Raw genomic sequence first — 20,775 nt, 5'->3', positions numbered from 1 at the left:
CTTTAAAAATTTTTGAAGTATTCAAGATTAATTAACATAACTGATATAAATAATAAATGTATCAATTCTTTGAAATCCATTAAAATATAAAATCCCGTGGAATTTTTGAAAATATCTTAAAACCTTATACATCGTATAAAATCGTTCCATATCTTTGGAAATTACAATGCATAATATTGTGCAATTTTCTCGAATGAGTACTTGCGCACTACGGCTCTTTAAAATACTAATATTTTATTTTCATTACTTCAATTTATTAAAATATAAAGTTTTAAATGCTTGGCACTCTTTTTAACGTTGTTTGGATTTTCTTAGACTATTGAAAATTCCTTGCAATTTTTAAAAATACCCTAAAATCTTCAGAAGCCTTTGGAATCACTTCAAAGAAGTGAAATATAGAATGTTAAATAATAAAAAATTACTTTAAAACTTAAAAAATTTTTTGGAATTTTTTAAAAATACTCTTAAATCTTTAAGATTCTTTAGAATCACTTCAAATTGTTAAAATCAATTCAAAATTTCATGCCATTTTTTTTTAATTCCATAAAATATTTCAAAATCCTTCAAAATTTCCAGCTCTTGAAAATATCTTGGGAATCTTTTTTAATTTCCAATATATTTTATACACTTTAAAATCTCATCGAATTATTGAAAACAATTAAAAAATTACTTGGAATATTTAAAAAATTTTAATTTAAAAATTTTGTAATTCTTTGAAATCAATAATTAAGAAAAAAACAAAACGATTTGTACCTAATTTATGCACGGTCCCAAAGTCCCTGAAGTAAAAATTCTTCCGATCGGACGGTTTCTCCAGTTTTCTCCACCCTATCCATCAAAAAAGAAAGAAAGAAAGAAACAATTTTTTTGATATCTGGTGGAAATCTAGAAAGCTGTCTCTGCTAACGAGGGAAATAGTTCTGGAATAGGACGCAAATCGTGCGTGCCGACTGCCGTGGATTTCCACAATCCACACAGAACAGACTCGCTCTGGCAGTCTGGTTCCAGACGTCCGTCGACGACAACCGCGAAGCGGAGAATGCGCTGCGCTAACACTGGGGGATTAGCCATTAACCGTGAAGTGGAGTGACAGTCTGACGGCGTCCCAAGCCGGGAGCAGACATGCGGACACGCGCGCTCTCTCTCCACCGGGAATTTATTCGATTTCGAATTTGAATTTGTGACTTGGCTTGTATTGACAAGCCACTGCTTCCGCGAAATCAAAAATCAGTGCTAAATCGCGATGAGGATTTACGACCAAAAACCAATCAGTGCAGTGTTCTCTCTTTTTTTCTGGAATTACGGAGGGAATTACTCCTGTGAGTGCCACAATTGGATTTTAATGAAACTTTCTGTTTTGAGTGTCAACAGGTCATTTTATTTTATGGCAATTTGTGTTTCATGAATTTAAGTTTAGTTCAAAAGTTCGAACGAGTGTTATGTTGAAGTGTGGCCGCAGTTCAGGAAAAAGTCAGGGATTTTCAACTGAAAAATTGCAAAAGTAACTTTCTTTTAATGAAAATGTCATTTTAGTCACTTTTATTTCAATAAACCTTTTTCTGATCTTTCTTCTTGAATTATTTTGACACATGTGAGACATTTTATTTGTATATTTCAATAATTTTAAGTGATTTTAGAGGATCGAGTTTTAAAACAATCCAAGGAATATCAAAAGATTTTAAAGGATTTGACATTAGATATTTCAATAACTTCAAGTGATTTAAAGGAATTTCATAGATTTTAGACCATTCTTAAAAATCCCAAGGAATTTTCAGGAGTTCAAAAAAATTCCATGTTAAAGGATTTCATAGTTTAGGATATTATTAAAAATTGGATGGAATTTTCTAGAGTTTACACAAATTCCAAGGGATTTCAAATTTGATATTTCAATAATTTGAAGTGATTTTAAAGAATTTTATAGACTTTAGGGTATGCTTAAAAAATCCAAGGCATCTTCTAAAGTTCAAAAAAGTTTTGAAGTGATTTCAATAGATTTTAAATGATTGAAACTTTTAGATATTAATAATTTAAAGTGATTCCTTAAAGTTCGAAAGATTTTAGGGTATTTTTTTAATTCCAAGGAATTTTCAAGAGTTGTACCAAATTGCAAGGGTTTTTAAAGGATTCATAATTATAGATTTCAATTATTTGAAGTGATTTCGCAAGAATTGAAAGATTTTAGGGTATTTTTTTATTCTATGGAATTTTCAAGAACTTTAATAAAATACCAAGGAATTTTAACATCTATTGAAGATTGTAGCGTATTCTTAAAAATTCCAAAGAATTTCAAAAGATTTTAGAGGAACTGAAATTTGTGATTTCAATAGTTTGAAGTGATTGCTACAAATGTAAAAGGCTTTAGAATTTTTTTATTCCAAAGAATGTTTAATGTCATTTTAAAAAATATGAAATATTTAAGGGTATTTTAAAAGATTCCAAGGCATTTTCAAGAGCTTCAAAAGATTTTAAAGTATTTGAAATATTTTCTGGAATTTTAAAAAAATCCAAAAAATTTGTGATGAATTTCAATAATTTGAAAAAGTCTCAAAGAGTTTTAAAGATTCATAATAAATTTGATAAATCAATCATTTGAATCGCTTGCAAAAGTATTTTAAGGGATTTGAAATATTTTATGGAATTTGAAAAGAATAAAAGAAATTTTCAATCAATTTCAATAATTTGAAGGAATCTCAAATAATTTTAAAGATTTTATGGTATTTTTAAAAATTCCAAGAAGTTTTCAAAAACTTTAAAATGTTAAAATGAATTTCGAAGGATTTTAAATATATAATGATTCTTTCAAAATATTCCAAGGAATTTTACATTGATTTCAGTAATTGAATGGGCTTTCAAGGTTTAAAATATCTTAGGGTATTTAAAATAAATTTCAATATTTTAAAGTGTTTCCAAAAGATTTTTAAGATTTAGAGGCACTTTAAAAAATCCAAGTATTTTAGGGAGCTCTAAAAGTTTTCAAAGGATTTCAAAAGATTTTTAGAAGGTTCCAAAATTTTGTCTATTAATGTCAGCAGTTGAATAAGATTTCAAAGGATTTAAAATATTTAAGGCGATTTAAACGATTGCCATGCATTTCCAGGTCTTTTAAAAGTTTCAAGGTGTTTCGAAAGATTTCAATAAATTTGAAATAATTTCCTGAATTAAAAAAATTTCCAGGAATTTTTAACTAATTTCAACTATTTAAATTCCAAGGTATTTTTATATGATCAGGTTTTACGATATTTTAAAGATTCCAAGGAATTTTATAAGATTGCTGAAAATTTGAACGAATGCAGGGGTTTTTAAATCATCAGATTTCAGGGAATTTTACCATATTTTAATTGATTTCAAAAAATATGTTCACATTAATTGAAGGATTTAAAAGATTTTCAAATAATTCAATCATTTGAAGGGATTTCAAAGAATTTGTAAAATTTTAGTATTGCTGAAAAAATTCTTAGGGATTTCAGAAGATTTGAAAGGATTTGAAATTCAAGATTTCAATAATTTGAAGTGATTCCAAAACATAAAAAAAATATGAGAACATTTTTCAAAATTCTAAGGAGCTTCCTCAAGAGCTTTAAAAAGTTTAAAGGGATTTCAGAGGATTAGAATTATTTTAGAGTCTTTTTAAAAGGTTCCAAGGAACTTTTAATTGAATTTATTAATTTAATGGAATGACAAAGGATTAAAAATATGTGTATTTATTTTAAAAGATTTCCGGGCATTTTCAAGATATACACGAAATTCCAAGGGATTTCAAAGAATTTTAAAAGATTCAAAATCTTATATTTCCATAATTTGAAGTGGTTTCAAAGAATTTTAAATATTTTAGGGTATTGTTAAAAATTCGAAGAAATTTGCAAGAGCTTAAAGAAATTCCAAAGGATTTCAAATTATAGGGTATTTTTAAACACTCGAAGGATTTTCAAGAGCTCAAAAAAATCTAAGGGATTTAAAAACACTTCAATAATTTAAAGTGATTCGAAATGCTTTATAAAATTTTAGATTATTTTTTTAAAGTCTAAGGCATTTTGAAGAAATTAAAAAAATTGTAAGGAATTTCCAAGGATTTGAATGATTTTACTGGACTTATATGGTTTAAATTATTCACTTGATTTTGAAATATTTGAATTCTTTCAAATTTGAACTCTTCTAAACTAATTCATTTTTACTTAATCCAATGGTTTTTTTAAATTTTTTGTAAATGATTCTGAAGAAATTTAAACTCATCTCGAATTAATAAGCATTTCATTACATTCTTAGTAATCGTCTTAAATTCAATTTGAAATATTTGAATTCACCTTGAATTGTTAATAATTTTATCTAATTTTTCTAATTTTCTTTGTATTCTCTTAAATTGACTCGATATCAACTCATGGTTGGTTGAAAATTGATATTTTACAATTAAAATGAGTCTTTTTTAGTTGAATCTGCAACTATTTCGTTGGTAATTTAACTTTCCGGTTAAAAATTCTAATAGATTGTCGAAACTTTATTTTCTTTCATGAAAATTCGTTTTTTGGTTGAAGATTCAAAATTTTGCATTAAAATTTATGTCTCATTAAAAAGTAATTGAAAAGTTTGTTGTTGAAAATACGTTTTTCCACTTTTTTTCTTTGCAGAGTTCCCTGTTAGATTGAAAATTTAAAAATCACTTGCAAAGAATCTGCGAAATTTCATTAGCGTTGGTATTTAAAAAGAATCTGCAAATCGGATAAAAATATAACCTATAGACCGATTTGTCCCACTGCGCGCGCGCGTCTTTTTAGTTGTTTGGTTCAGGCTTCAACTATTTTGTTGAAAATTTAGATAATTTGTTGAAAATGCGTGATTTTAGATACAAAATAATATTTTAATCTGGAAATTGAAATATTTTGTTGGAAATTCAACTGCTAGGTTGGAAATTAAATTTTTTTTATAAATTCAATTGCATTGTAGAATTTTTTTTTCATGAAACTTCAACAATTTTGAAGCCGTTTTTGGTTGTTAAAAATACCTTAATAAATTTTCTTCTTTACACTGTTCCGTGTAAAAACAAAAATTTGTAAATTACCTTCAAGAAGCTTCGCGGAATTTACCAGTTTTAATTTTTGAAAAAGAATGTACAAATCGGAGAATAAAATGTAACCTATAGACCGATTTGTCAAAAAAAAAAAAATCCAGAAATAATGTATTTTTGAAAATTAAAAAAAAAATTAGAGCCTTAACAAATTGTAAGGGATATCAAAAAAAAGTTTTTCAAAAAGTTTTTTCTTAAAAATTCTAAGAGATTTTGACAGATTCTAAAGGATTCAAAATTTTAGATATAATTAATTTAAAGTGATTCCAAAAGTGTTTAATAGATTTTAGATATCCTTGACATTTCAGGGTGTTTTAAAAATTTCAGGCAATTTTTAAGAGCTTCAGAAAATCCAAAGGGGTTTTTAAAAATTTTAGATTTCAGTCATTTGAAGTGATTCCAAATGATTTTTAAAGATTTTAGTCTATTTCTGAAAATTCTAAGGTGTTTTCAAGAGCTTAAAAAATTCAATGGCATTTTAAAAGAATTTAAAGGACTCAGAATTTTAGATTTCAATATTTTGAAATGATTCCAAAAGAAATTCAAATATTTCCAGTTGTTTTTTCAATTCCCAAGGGATTTCAAAAAATTTTGTAGGATTTAAAATGTTAGATTTTCATAATTTAACGTGATTCGAAAGGATTTAAAATACTTTAGAATATATTTTTAAAATCCAAGGAATTTTGAAATCAATAATTTAAAGGGATTTCAAAGAATTTTAAAGATATTACTATCCTTTTAAAAATTACAAGAAATTTTTAGAACTTTAAACAGTTCCAAGGAATTTCAAAAGATTGTAGAGGATTCAAAATGTTGGATTTCAATAATTTCAAAAATTGCAAAAGGATTCGAAAATTTTTGGGGCATTTTTTTCAGTTCCAAGGAACTTTAGGAGCTTTAAAAAATTCCAAGGGATTTCGAAAGATTTTAAAGGATATAATAATGGTATATTTAATCATTTGAAATGATTCTAAAGGTTTTTGAAGATTGTAGGGTATTTTCAAAAATTCCCAGGGATTTAAAAAGATTTTAAGGGATTCAAAATAATATATATAAATAATTTGAAGCGATTCCAAAAGAATTTTTAATATTTCAGGTGTTTTATTTTAAATCCCAAGGGATTTCAAAATTTTTTTCAGCATTACAAATTTTATATTTCAATCATTTGAATTGATTTGAAAAGATTTAAGAGATTTTAGAAATTTTTTTTTAAACAAGGAATTTTCCCTTGATTTCAATAATTTGAAGGCATTTCAAAGAATTCTAATGATATTAGTGTGTATTTAGAAATTACAAGAAATTTTGAAGAGCTTGAAATAGTTCCCAGGAATTTCAAAAAATTGCAAAGAATTTAAAATGTTTGATTTTATTAATTTGAAGTGGTTCCAAAGGATTTGATAGATTTTAAGGTATTTTTAAAAGTTCCAAGGAAATAATTTTAATAATAAAATTAATCATTTTAAGTGATTGCAAAAGGATTTGAAAAATTCTGATGCCTTTTTTAAGTTCCAAATTCGAAGGAATTTCAAAATATTTTAAAGGATTCAAAATTTGATATTTTAATCATTTAAAATCATTCTAAAGGATTTTGAAGAGTGTAGGGTATTCTTAAAAAACGCAAGAGGTTTAAACAGATTTGAACAGATTTCAAATTTTATATATAATTAATTTGAACTGATTCCAAAATAATTTTTAAGTTTTTATAATATTTTAAAATATCCCAATGAATTCCAAGATAATTTTAAGATCTTTAACAAATTTAAAAGGATTTAAAATTAAAAATTTCAATTATTTGAAATGATTCCAAATGAATTTGAAGAACTTAGGGTAATTTTAAAATTAATCAAGAATTTCCAAGAGCTCTAAAAAATTCCATAAAATTTAAAAAGGATTCAAAGGACTCTAAAATTTTAAATTCAAGAATTGAAAGTGATTCCAAAAGTATTTTAAATATTTCATTGTATTTTAATAAAATTCCAAGAAATTTTCAAGAGTTTAGAAAAATTTAAAGGGATTTCGAAAGATTTCAATAGATTTGAAACATTTAATGGAATTGAACAAATGTTCCGTGATTTTTAATTTGAATTGAATTAAAAATCACGTGACATTTATTTAATTCCATACATATATACAACAATACATTTTGAAAATCAAATTATTTTAAGCCAAATATGAAATTCGCGAAATTTGTTTAATTAAGAAATTAAGACTTTTTGAACGAAAGAGATAAGACGCGATTATTAAGATCATAATTATCTTAAATTTGATTGAAGATACTTTAATTACACCGGTAATGAGTGTGGTTGCCGACTTCTGTTGAGCCATGTGTGTGATCTTCAAAAAAAAAAAACTCGCTTGGTCAAGACTCAAGATTCAAGAATCAAGATCCAACCAATCGATAAAAATCGAAAGCCAAGTGATTGACACGATGAAAAAGTTTCACTGTACTGCGTGATTAGTGTTCATTGAAAAACACGTATGACACCTGACAACGACACACGCTCGTTCTTGAATCTTGAGTGATCGCTCTTGAGAAATCGATCTCCTTTCTCAAAGAATATCTCTCAGTTAGCTAGTCACTCTTCAATTTAAAGATTCTATATAAATTAAATAATTTTTATTATATCTATACATATTCATCACGTATCATTCTCATTTAATGCCTTTCGTCTATTGTCAGGGATGAGTGAGATCATAGTTGAAAAAAAATTTATAGTCAGTAAGAGGTTTTGAATGATGAATAAAGTGCTTTTTTTTTCTCATCACGGGAACTGAAGGATTAGGTGCCGCGAATAAATAATGATAAATTTTTTTCTAAAATTTTGAATCATGTAATCCCATTTTTTAGAGACCTTGAGTTTTGACCCCCCCCCCACCCCACCCCCTCCTTCCGGCTTTGTAAGAAAACAGAAAAATCGTTGATCTACCCTCCCACGTAAAAGACTACTTCATTTATGCACGATCCCTTAGAATGATTCGATTATTTAAGATGATTAATTTAATTTTTAAAAGTTAGTGGTTATACTATTTAAAATTATTTATTTAATTAGTGAAAGCTTCTGATTACATAATTCCGAATGACTGATTTATTCAATAAAATTTAGCATAATTTTGTGTAAAATTCGTTTTCCAGGTAGAAAATTCACTCTTTTGGTTGAAAATAATTCTTTTTTCGTACAAAATTAATCCTCTTGGTAGAAAAATGTTCTTTTTTATAGAAAATTCTTCATCTTGGTGGAAATAATTCTTTTTTGGCAGATAATTAATCCTTAAGGTTGAAAATCGACCTTTTTTGTAGGAAATTAATCCCATTGGTTGAAAATAATTTATTTTGGGTAGAAGATTAATTCTCTTCATTAAAAATAATTTATTTTTTGGTAGAAAATAAGTCCTTTTGGTTAAAAATCGATCTTTTTTGGTAGAAAATGAATCTTCATGTTTGAAAAACGTTTTTTTTTTTTGTAGAAAATTATTCCTCTTGGTAAGAAATAATTCTTCTCTAGTAGAAGATTAATCCTCTTGGTTGAAAATAATTCTTTTTTAGTAATAGATTAATCCTCATGGGTGAAAATCTTTTTTTGTTTTGTTTGTAAATAATTAATCCTCTGGGTTGAAAATAATTATTTTTTGTAGAAAATCAATCCTCTTGCTTAAAAATATTTCTTTTCTGGTAAAAGATTAATTCTCCTGGTTAAAAATCGGCCTTTATTGGTCGAAAATTAATCCTCTCAGTTGAGAATAGCTTCTTTTTGTAAAACATTAATCCTCTTGGTTCAAAATAATTCTTTTTTAGTAAAAAATTAATCCTGATGGGTGAAAATCTTTTTTTTTTTGTAGATAATTAATCCTCTTGGTTGAAAAAATTTCTTTTCTGGTAGAAGATTAATCCTCATGGTTGAAAATCGGCCTTTATTGGTAGAAAATTAACCCTTATGTTGATAATGGTTTTCTTGTGTATAAAATTTCCTCTTAGTAGAAAATAATTATTTTTTAGTAAAACATTAATCCTCTGGGTTGAAAATAATTATTTTTTGTATAAAATCAATCCTTTTGGTTAAACATATTTCTTTTCTGGTAGAAGATTAATCCTTTTGGTTGAAATTCGACCTTTTTTGATAGAAAATTAATCCTCTTGGTTGATAATAATTCTTTTTTGTTAGAAGATTAATCTTTATGTTGGAAATGGTTTTTTTTTTGTGTAGAAAATTTCCTTTTGGTAGAAAATAATTTTTTTACAAGAAGATTAATCCTCATGGTAGAAAATCGTTGTTTTTTTTTTGTAGAAAATTGATCCTTTTAATTAAAAATGATAATTTTTACAGAAAATCATTTAACCAGAAAATTATTCCTCTTGGTTGAAAATAATTCTTTTTTAATAGAAAATTAATCCTCATGGTTGAAAATCGTTTTTTGTTTTGTAGAAAATTAATCCAGTTGGTTGAAAATAATTTTTTTGCAGAAAATTAATCCTCTTGGTTAGAAGTAATTCTTTTCTGATAGAAGAGCAATCCACTTGGTTGAAAATCGGTCTTTTTCGGGTAGAAAATTAATCCTCGTGGTTAAAAATAATTCCTTTTTATAGAAAATTTAACCTCTTAGTTCAAAATAATTCTTGTCTGAAAGAAAATTAATCCTCTTGTATGAAAATCAGCCTTTATTGGTAGAAAACTAATCCTATTAGTTGAAAATAGCTTTTTTTCTAGAAATTTAATCCTCTTGGTTAAAACTCATTCTTTTCTGGTAGAAGATTAATCCTCATGGTTGAAAATCGTTTTTTTTGTAGATAATTAATCTATTGGCTGAAAATCGTTTTTTCTTGTTTTTTTTTTTTTTTGTAGAAAATAATCCTCTCGGTTGAAAATAATTCTTTTTGAGTAGAAAATTAATCCTCTTGGTTGAAAATAATTCTTTTTTGATAGAAAATTAATCCTCATGATTGAACATCTTTTTTTTTGGTAGAAAATTAATCCCTTGGCTGAAAATAATTCTTTTTGAGTAGAAAATCAATCCTCTTGGTTGAAAATATTTCTTTTTTGATAGAAAATTAATCCATTGGCTGAAAAAAATTCTTTTTTTTATAGAAAATTAATTCTCTAGGTTGGAAATAATTCTTTTTTTTGTGTAGAAAATTAATCCTTTTGGTTCCCATGAATTTCAATAATTTCAATACATTTTCAAAGGATTTCAAAGATTTAAAGGGTGCTCGTAATATTTAGAAATATTCTCGGAATTTTAAGGGATTTTCAGGGAGCTGCATCTTTTTAAAGAGTTTTAAGGCAATTATATACAATATCTATTAAGTACAAAGGATTTCAGAGAGTTTTAACATGATTTAAAAAATGTTAAAGGATTTGCTCAATTTTCCCAACAATTCACAGAATTTCAGAGGGCTGTAAACATTTCCAGGGATTCCAATATTTTTCAAGATATTTCAAATGATTTTTAAACATTTCAAAGGATTTTAAGAGACACAAAAGTATTTTCACGTATTTTTCAGGATGTCAGAAGATTTTGATTATGTTTTGAAGTTTTTGAGCGATTTTAAGGAATTTCATAAGATTTGTAAAGAATACTTCAAATGATTATTTTAAGTGATTTCAACATATTCAAAAGCTAGGTAGCCATTTGGCGGATAGTTTTACATTCTTAGTCATTTAACGACTAAAAAAGATAAATTGTTAACCACAACTTAAAAATTTTAATTTTAAGGTAGAAAATTATGGAATATTCAATTTGGATAGGTTTAATTTTCCGTTTAAAAAATAACTGTCCAAAAAAACACTTTCAATAAAAAAAATTTAATTAAAAAAAAGACTTACTTTTTCAAACAAAGTGATTAATTTTCAACTGAAAAATGAATGTTTAACCAAAGAGATCAATTTTAAACTGAAAATATGGAATATTCTAATGGAATAAAAGTTAAATTTTCAGTTTAAATAAATAATAATTTTTAAACAAAAGGGAAAGAAATTTTCAACAAAATATTTGAAGTTTATATCTAAAAATACAATTTTCATCCAAATTATTAAATTTTAAAAAAGAAGAGATGATTTTTCAACCAAAAATAGAGGTCCAATTTTCAGTTGAAGGAATTAATTTTTATCCAAAATGATTAATTTTCAACTGCAATGGTTGAATTTTATACCAAAAGGATGAATTTTCAACAATAAAGATTTAATCTTTTACCAAAAACGCCTAATAAAATAATTAAAATGGGAAAAGTTACATAGAAATGCCCCTCGCTTCGACAATTAAATTTTCGTAATGAAGATTTTGTTGAACGCTGTGAAATAATAGAGAAAAAACAGGATGTGATGAAAATATCTAATGAGTCAACTATATAGAAATTTTACTAATGATAGTATGTGAATAATTTTCTAAAATAATTCTTGTATCAGCCTGCTATCAGTGATGAAATCGTTGCATCATTCATAAAGATTATTTAATTTTAAATGTCAGATTAATAATTGCTGGCAAGATGTTTTCTCGAATATTGATTTGTATTTCATGATGCATATTAACCGTTTCTTTTATTCTTGAAAAGGCCAATAAAAATTCTTTTAAATCGTTGAAGTTGAAAAGCTTCGAATTAGATTGACTTATATATTAATACTCCAGTATATAAACACTCAAAAATTAAGAGCAGAAAAATTAATTAAATTGTAATTAGCAAGCCATTGAATCTAAGGTTCCCAATTTTTAATTAGAATTTTTTACATAATTTTATTCAAAATTTGGGTTTTCATTTTCATGTTAGAAAAATTAAGACTGAAGTTCGTACTTCTTCCACTCATTAATTTGAAAAAATATGTATTTAATACAAAATGTCTCATCTTATTTGAACCTAAAATCTTTCATTTTGCATTTTTGAGATAATTCTACATTAGAACAGAAATTTGCAAATTAACTCAAAATTTAAAATGTCAGAGTTTTGAAGCATCTGCATTTCAAAGTTTTGAAGTTCTAAAAGATTGAAATTTAAAAATGATTATACCCATGAGTGATTGGCTAAAAGTTGACCATCTTGGACAGTGAGATTTTCCAAAACAATACCAATTTCAAACTGCCAAATTAAAAAAAAAATAATAATATTACCAAAATGCAAAAAGCATACAGTAAAAGCTACAATATTTTCCCAAATTAAGAAATTTCACATTTTACAGAATTTTACAATTAATTACAAAGTATCCTAAAAATTAAAATTTTTACATATTATTGTACTTCACTTACATATTTCATAAAAAAACGCTATTCATATAAAACATTCGAAATTTGAAAGAGTCAAAATTTGACTGAATAAATTGATCAAACATCCTCGAAATGAAAAGTGAGTCATTTTTACTGACAAAATAGTTGTTTTAACCAGAGTCGTAAGCAGAAAAAAAATTTCTGGGAGAGTTTAAAAAATGTCGAAGAGGGGTTTGGTGATCCGTTCAAATTTTACATGATGTTAATTTTTTGTTCAAATTTCTGTGGGAGGGGGGCATTCAAAACCCCCCTTTCTTACGTCCCTGGTTTTAACAGATGAATCAGTTAATATTGCTGACTAGCTAAATGACTCTCTTTAAATGGTTGATTTTTAGTCAATTTCCTACATTTTTATAAATTATTAAAATGTACTATTAATAACTGATTTGATTCAAAATGACTGATTTAATTTGTGGAAGAGACTGATTAGGTAATTCAAAATGACTGTCTTAATTAGTGAAAGCTACTGATAACACCATTAAAACTAAATTATTTAATCAGTGTATGTTACAGATTAGATTATTCAAAATGACTGATTTAATCAGTCAAAGTTACAGATCAGGGATTATGTTAGATTCATTGCAGGAAAGAAATTGACTGATTTAATCAGTAAAAGTTACAGTTTAGATAATTTTAAAATGTCTGATTTGGCCATTGAAAGTTACTGATTAGATCATTCAAAAATACTGTTTTTGGGGTGAACATTTCAGATTGGCTCAATCAAAAGGGGCTAGTTCATCAGGGAGCCAAATTTACTGTTTTGAAAAGTCACTTTGAATTTACGTCGTTGAATCCGCATTATTTGAATAAGTCAAAATTGAACCCCTGCTGTTATGTATACAGCGATAATTACAATTGATGAAAAACATTATCGATTTCATAACTAATCTTTATTTATTTAGATTTTAGGTTAGTACAGTGTTCCCAATTTTTGGAATGTTTTAAAGTGCGCTTGCGTCGTGCTCGCAAACCGATTGGGCGCATTTTCAGTTGTGATAACAAAAAAAAATGTTTTCTTTCTCTGAACTCAGAATTTAAAACGTCTATTTAATGAAAATCGAACTATTTTTCATCTGTCACTCAAAAAAAATGGTGCCAAGCAAATAATTTGTTTCAATCAATAAGACCAATATTTTCCATTTCTTATAATTAAATAAATATTTTTTTAATTCAAGCAAAAAAATTGTTTCAGTGATATAAATTCAAAAAATGTTGTTGTCTGTCTCAAGCAAACATTTTTCTGAGTGTACCTTTCAAACCCTTCCTTAAGAAAACTAAATCGAATTACCCTGAAAGATATTCCAAACGCGTCTTCCTTAGATATTCGCTTCACGAGCTGAGTCGTCAACTCAGATGCATTCCTAGCACCGTCATTTAATAAAACTTGATAATATACATCGTAATCGATGAATCACCAATGATTAAAACTAGCCTTCCTTCTGATTACAGATGGAGAACGGGGCCTACGAGGATGAGCCATCGTCCAGAAAGTTACATCCTCACCACTCCTTCGAGGAGACGCCTCGGGCGCCCCTAAGAAAGCTCATCCGTCCAACTGAATTATTTCGCATGGATTCCTCCACGAGTCCTGACTCCCACATCTACGAGGACATCACTTCCGGCGCCTCATCGGCAAATTCCCCCTTTCGGTCATCCTCAGATGCGCGTCTCCCGGAACCTCCTCGACCAGAAATCCCAAACTCTCAACGGCAGCCTATTCCGGAAAATCGGTATTACTCGAATTCCGAGATTGAGCGAGATTCCTCAAATTCATTTCACCGAAATCTCACACTCCCGCTGAGAAGAGCGAACCCTCTGAGAGACAGTGTCGAAAGCGTGATCAGCTCTTCCGTCCGCGTCACCAGCAGAGAAAGGATCCGAGCCGGTCCTCCAATTTGTGAGAATGGTTCCGCGATCGAGGAAAACTCGAGGTACACTTCCGGTCCCATAGCGGAAGTTCACAGCGATCGACACGCGAAAAGACGTCGAAAAAAGGACTGTAAACACTGCAAAAATCGAACCAATTCCGGATTCTCTTCCGCCAGTGAAGTTCCAGTGGATGTCCCCTGTAGTGAAAGACTGTACGAGGAAAATGAGTTCGGACTCGAGCAAGACCGGAATGGAAAGTCGCGGCTCGGGATTGAACCGATTTTTCACCTTCCCGAGGGCAGGTTGCCGAGTTTTTGCAGCGCGAGATGTGAAAAAACGGGGAGAACGGGCAGTGTTTATTGCATTTCGAACAATGTTGATGTGAGTGGTAATGTTCAGGGTAATGGACAGGGTAATGTGAAGACCTTGAACTATGACAAGAACGACATAGAGGCTCGGCTCGCCCACGTTGAGGGCTGCGAGGACAAGGCCCTCATTACCCCGCCGAAGAACAGTCGAGCTGGGATGAAGGTGAACTCTATCTACGCGCAGGAACACTGGCATACCAAGGACGCGCCGATCTTCCTTACCGACGTTAAGGAACAAAGTCCCTTTCAGGTGAGACTGGCGATGCACGATTTCTTTTGTCTGCAGGTGCGGCACTCGACTTTTCAGTTTTCTCTCGGGCGATGCTCTTGAAAAAATTACGACCGAGTCGTCGTATCACCTTTCTGAGCCTTGCTGGCTTAGGGAGGATGCATCGCTTCTTTTCTAGAATCTAGATAGATAGATGTCCTTGGAGAGAGAGAAAAAAAGTGGAAATGAAGGAAATTTGTAGCACATTTTGGACTGAGCAGGTTCTTTTCTCGCTTTTCTTCTTGACATATAATGCTGAAATTCATGAGGATTAGATACGGGAAATGGATTCGGGAGTTTAGGCGTTTAAACTTGAAGGGATAATGGGGGATAATCATGGGCTCAGTTAGATTTTACTGAGGTGTCCTGTTGAGAAACGTTTTAGAATTTTTTTTTAAATTTGATTTGAAATGTATTCTTAGGGGGAGTAGTGTGATTTTTCACGAAAATAGGGGAATATGGAATTCAATATAAAAAAGACTTTAACTGAAGACCAAAAAAGATTCTCTACCAAGAGATGAACTTTCTAACCGGAAAGACGAATTTACAGCAATAAGAAAATTAAGTTTTGACTAAACGACTGCATTAACAATCAAATAGTTGAACTTTCAAGCAAAAAAGAAAAGAATTTTCGTCGAAGAAAGATGAATTTGTACTCCTAAAGAACCTATTTTTTAGATAGCAATTGCATTTTTGACAAAAAAAGACCCAATCAAAATACATAAATTTTCAACCTAGAAAGATGCATTTCAACCAAGTGGTTAAATTTCCAAATAAATGAGATTAAAATTCAACCAAAAAGAATAGAATTTTCAGGCTAAAAAGGCAGTTTTTTTTAGAAGTTACTTGAATTTTCAACGCAAAAAGTTTAGTTTTAACCAACAAAATTCATTTTCAACAAGGAAGATGATTTTTCTACTATTAAAGATGAATTTTTCTGCCAAAAGACAAATTTGCAACCTGCTCAATTAGGCAACAAAAAAAATCATCAACCTTTAACAATGATGTTGAATTTTCAGTCAAGAAAGATCTTTAAACCAAATAGTATTTTTTGAACAGAAAATGGAATCTTCAAATTTTAAGTTTGGTCAAATTTTTTTTTTTGACATAAAAACGATTTTTTAACAAGTTGAAATCAATCAAAAAGACGAATTTTTTACCCAACAGGTAAATCTTCAACTAAAAAGAGGAATTTTCAACAAATATTGCTCATTTTCAATAAAAATGGTGAATTTTTAACAATGCACTTGAATTTGCGACGAAAGCAGATAATTTGATTAAAATAATCAATTTTCAACCTAAAATAATAATCCTCAACCTTCAACAATGACGTTGAATTTTCAATGAAATAACATTATTTTCACATCAAATAATTGAATTTTGAACTGAAGAAGAAATTTTTTTATATCGAAATTTTCAAATTTCTAGATAAACAAAAAGTTTTTAAAGAAATCAAACGATTTCTTACAAATTGACTTGAACTAAAAAAGACGAATTTTTAACCTAAATAGATGAATCCTCAAAAAAAAAAAAAATTTTTAACAAACAAAATTACTTTTCTGCCGAAAAATACGAATGTTCAACAAAATAGTTAAATTCTAAACATAAACAGATTATATGAAATATATAAAATCAATATAAAATGTTATCAACAATATCAATATAAAATATCAATTTTAACCAAAAAAGGTAATACTTACATTTTTAGTTTAAAAAATTAATTTTTAAACAAAAACTCAAATTTTCAACCGAAGAGATGAAATTTCAACTAAAATTATGAATTAAAAAAAAAAGAATGTTCTACATTCAACTCAAAAGATTATTTTTTAACCAAAAAGATTAATGTTCTAAAAATGTAATAGTTAAATTTTCGATCTAATTTTATTCTTCTGGTTTAAATATCACATGCAGCGGGAAATTAGTGGAATATTATTTTCACTTTAAAATACAGTAAATGACAATAAAATACAATAATGTGATAATTTTAAAGCTGTGTAAAAATTTATAATTACTTTTAAAATCATATGATCATACAAAATATTTTTATCATTTTCCATTATAAACAAAAATATAAAATTACAACAAAAATGCCGCTAGAATCTAAGTTTCGCTAAAATTCGAAATCTTTTATCTTTATATTAATTTATTTTATTCCAAATTTTAGAAAAAGCTTGCAGTTTTCAGTAGAATTGTTTTAGTAGTTTTTTGACAATGTTTAACAATTTTTTAAACAATTGAAACTTACCAAAATAATGCTGGTAGACATTTTAGCAAAATATTAGAATTATAAATTTTTATAAAAAATCATCATTTTTTCATATTTGTAGCAATTGCTGTTTATTGAGAAAATACAATTCTCACAATAAAATACAGTCAATTACAATAAAGTACAATAATGTAAAATTTGTAATTTTCTATAAAAATTTGAAATTACTTTAAAGAATTTTATGAGTTTGAATCATAGCAGAAACAAAAAATCACAATTTTTAGATAGTTGTACTTTATTGTTTTTATTTAGTAACTTATACTTTCGAATTCTAGTAAAAGATTGTAGCCTTCATTAAAATTATTTCAGCAATTTAAAAACAATTTTACTATAAACTACTAGTTTTCTTCTCTCTAGAATACAGCCACTTTCACAATATTTTACAATTTAAATTTGTTGTTCAAAAATACCATTTTTCGATAGTTGTACTTTATTTGATTAAAAAAAAATTTGTTTAATTAAACTCGTAATAAAAAATAATAAAGTATAATAATGTGAAAATTGTAATTAAAAAATAAAAAAACTAGCATTACTTGTCAAATTTGGCAAAAGTGTTCTGAATCTTAGTATCAGAATGGTAGCTTTTAGTAGAATTAGTTTATTAATTCAACATTGTCTTTATTGACAAAATACTTTATCCGCAATAAAACACAGTAATCTGAAAATTGTATTTTTTTGTAGTTTCTAGTAGAATTTCATTTTTAATTTCAATTGTTTTTGAAAAAATCGTTTAAATGGTGGAAAATTACAAAAAAAAATTTCGACTAGAAACTATAAGATTTTTTCGATAATTCAGGCACTTATACAATTTTACAGTTTAAAATGTATACAAAAATCACAATTTTAAAATATCTTTAGTTTATTTTATTCAGAAAATACATTTTCTATAATAAAAAACAATAAAGTACAGCAATGTGAAAATTGTAATTTTTGTAATAAATTTGTATTGCTTGTAAAATTTGGTAAAAGTTTCCCGAATTCTAGCGCTAGAACTAATTAATTAATATACCATTGTTTTATTTAAGTTAGAAATTATATTAAATTATGAAATTGAACTGATTGAAATTAATTGCATTTTAATGGCAAATTACAGTTCCACAAAGTTATCAGTTCTTAGAACTTAAGACTTATTTCATGTCAAATTTTTTTCAAAAGCAAGACACATTATTTAATTTCTTTTTAATTCTTCATGTCAAAAAAGAAATGACTGTTCCTTCGGCAGAAATATTTAGCTTTTTTTTTGACGAAGATAATTTGTAAGAAATTTCTTGCATTCACATCTCATGCTCGAAGTGAACCGGTTGCGATTGATTGCGTTGCTGAGATGAGAACTCTGCCGACAGCGGAGAGCGAGTGAGCGACAGGCAGGCAGAGCCATAGCGAACGCACGTGGCATACCGACCGGTCAGTGCGTACTGCGCATGCGAATAGACCGCGCGCACGCATGCAACATTTGAATCAGTTAGAAATGTCGACGCTAGGTTTCGCATCAGGGCGTAGAAGAGTAGCCCGCGGGTCTTCTCGCAAGAGAGATGATTCTGCGAAATTATAAGACAATTCGAATCGACCACTTAAGCATACTTACCTGGCGCAGAGGCTACCGTGATCATGAAGGCGGTTCCTCCAGGGCGAGGCTTTTCCATTGCACTACGGTTTAGCTGACCCTTGCGAATATCCCTAATGTGGATATCTCGGGCGTATAATTTTTGTTAGTCGGGACTGCGTACGCGCTGTCCCGGATAAATAAATTTAAACAGAATTTTAAAATTTTAACATATTTTCGTGAGTTTCTTCAAAGAATATTCATAGAAATTAGCTTGAGTATAATCCCTTAAATAAATTACGTTCAATAAGCTGTTTTTTAATATTTCGGTAAACATTTTAATTGTTGTAAGAATTTTGTTTTATGAGATTTAATTTTAATGTCTCCAAGATGATTATAAATGTCGAATTTTAAAGATTTAATACAAAAATTGATTTTTTAAAGAATTTTTTAAAACTTGTATTTATTATCCCTGGAAGCAATTTAATTACTTTTTGTTTTAAAATATTAACTTTTAAAGAGAATTTAAAGACACTTAAAAATCCCTAAAAAGAATCTGTGAGATTTCAAGGCATTTTTACAAATTTTGCATTAGTTAAAAAAATTTTAAGGAAAAATTGGAATTATTTTAAGAGAAAATTATAATTGATAAGTTTCAATGGTTTATTCCAAATAATAGTTTATTCCTGGAATAATCTTTAATTATCTTTTTATTGTCAAATATTATCTTTTAAGTCAAATTTAAGAACATTTTTGAAAATTTCCGAAATAAATCTGCTAGATTGTAAGAAAGTTTTTCTAAATTTTGCACGGTATTCAAGAACTTTTAAAGAAAAATTCGAATTAATTTAAAAGTTATTTGGAAGCTTTAGAAATTCCAAATGTTTATTCCAGAGAATGAACAATTTTATTTTGATTCCTGGAATAATTTAAAATAACTTCATTTTGAAATATTAACTGTTGAAGAAAATTTACACAAATTTCACAAGATTTAAAAAAATTTCGAAAAAAAATCTGGGAGATTTCAAAATATTTTGGTTAATTTTGCATAATTAAACAAAAAATTTAGAGAATTTTCGAATGATTTTACGTGATATTTAGCAGTTAAAAAAATCACAAATAATTAGTAACTCGAAAAGGTTTGACTAACATTTTTTAATATATTTAGATTTTCAAAAAAATTCTGAGAAAATCGATTTAAAGTGAAAAATAATTTTTAATACATAATACTCCACTTACAGTAAAAGTCAAAAGTCTTTGAACACTTAAATTTGAGCTTGCATTAGATTTTAGAAAATTTAAAATAAAATTCTCTTTTTCACTCTAATTTTTTTTTTAATTATTAAAAATCTTTTAAATTTAATCAAAAAAAATTAAATCTCCCAAATTTAATTCAAAATTTTTAAAACTCTACAAAGGTTTTCTTTCAAAATTAATTTTTCAAATTAAAAGACCATTTAAAATTTTCCTAAGCGGAAAAATGATATATAGTTTATATATAGTGTGAAGTTTTATATATAATATTCATTTGTTTTATATAATGAATGTATAAAAAAATGAATATTATATATAATATCTCCACCTGGGTCAAGATTTTTTTAAAACTGCAAAAATTCTTAAAAAGATTCTAAATTTATTTTTAAATCTTTGAAATTCAGCATTTTTTCAAATTTTTTAAATCTTTTTAAATTTCTTAAGTCGTTTGAAATTTTGTTCAAGAATAATCTTAACAGAAATATTGTTCTCTTGAAACCTTTCAAAATTCTTAAAAATCTTCTAATTTCTTTAGATCATGAAAAATCTACATTTTTTAAAACTTTTTGTTCAAACCGCTTTAAGTTTGAAATTATTTTTAAATCTTTTCACAACTTCTGAACATCTTTTAATCTGATTACTCGTTTTTTTTTAATTTTCTCATCGTGCCATATCAAAAATGTAAAGTTTTAAAGCTTAAAACGAACCTTTTAAAATAAAACTTAAATTATTTTTAATTTCCCCATAAATCTTCTTAAAAAATTAAGCCCTCAATTCTTTCAAAAATAAAATTTTATACATTTTTGTCGAATTGTACAAAATAAGTTTTTGTCAATAATTTCATTTTTCTCATTTCTACAAAAGTATGACAAAGTTTATAAATTACATTTATATTTTTAT

General features: G+C 27.4%; 1 protein-coding gene and 1 further gene across 1 annotated transcript in view; both read left to right on the top strand.

Moving 5' to 3' along the window:
• Positions 1-20,775, top strand: part of LOC117167851 — a 435,057-nt gene that overhangs the window by 308,445 nt on the left and 105,837 nt on the right. Inside the window, exon 2 of the mRNA XM_033353059.1 lies at positions 13,757-14,794. Within this exon, the coding sequence (XP_033208950.1) occupies positions 13,757-14,794 (1,038 nt within the window). The remainder of the gene's footprint in view (positions 1-13,756; positions 14,795-20,775) is intronic.
• LOC117168600 lies at positions 18,656-18,817 on the top strand.

Source organism: Belonocnema kinseyi, chromosome 2 (assembly GCF_010883055.1).
Source record: "Belonocnema kinseyi isolate 2016_QV_RU_SX_M_011 chromosome 2, B_treatae_v1, whole genome shotgun sequence".
Taxonomy (NCBI): Eukaryota; Metazoa; Arthropoda; class Insecta; order Hymenoptera; family Cynipidae; genus Belonocnema; species Belonocnema kinseyi.
The sequence above is the reverse complement of the archived record's forward strand: the minus strand, read 5'-3'. Positions and strand labels throughout refer to the sequence as shown.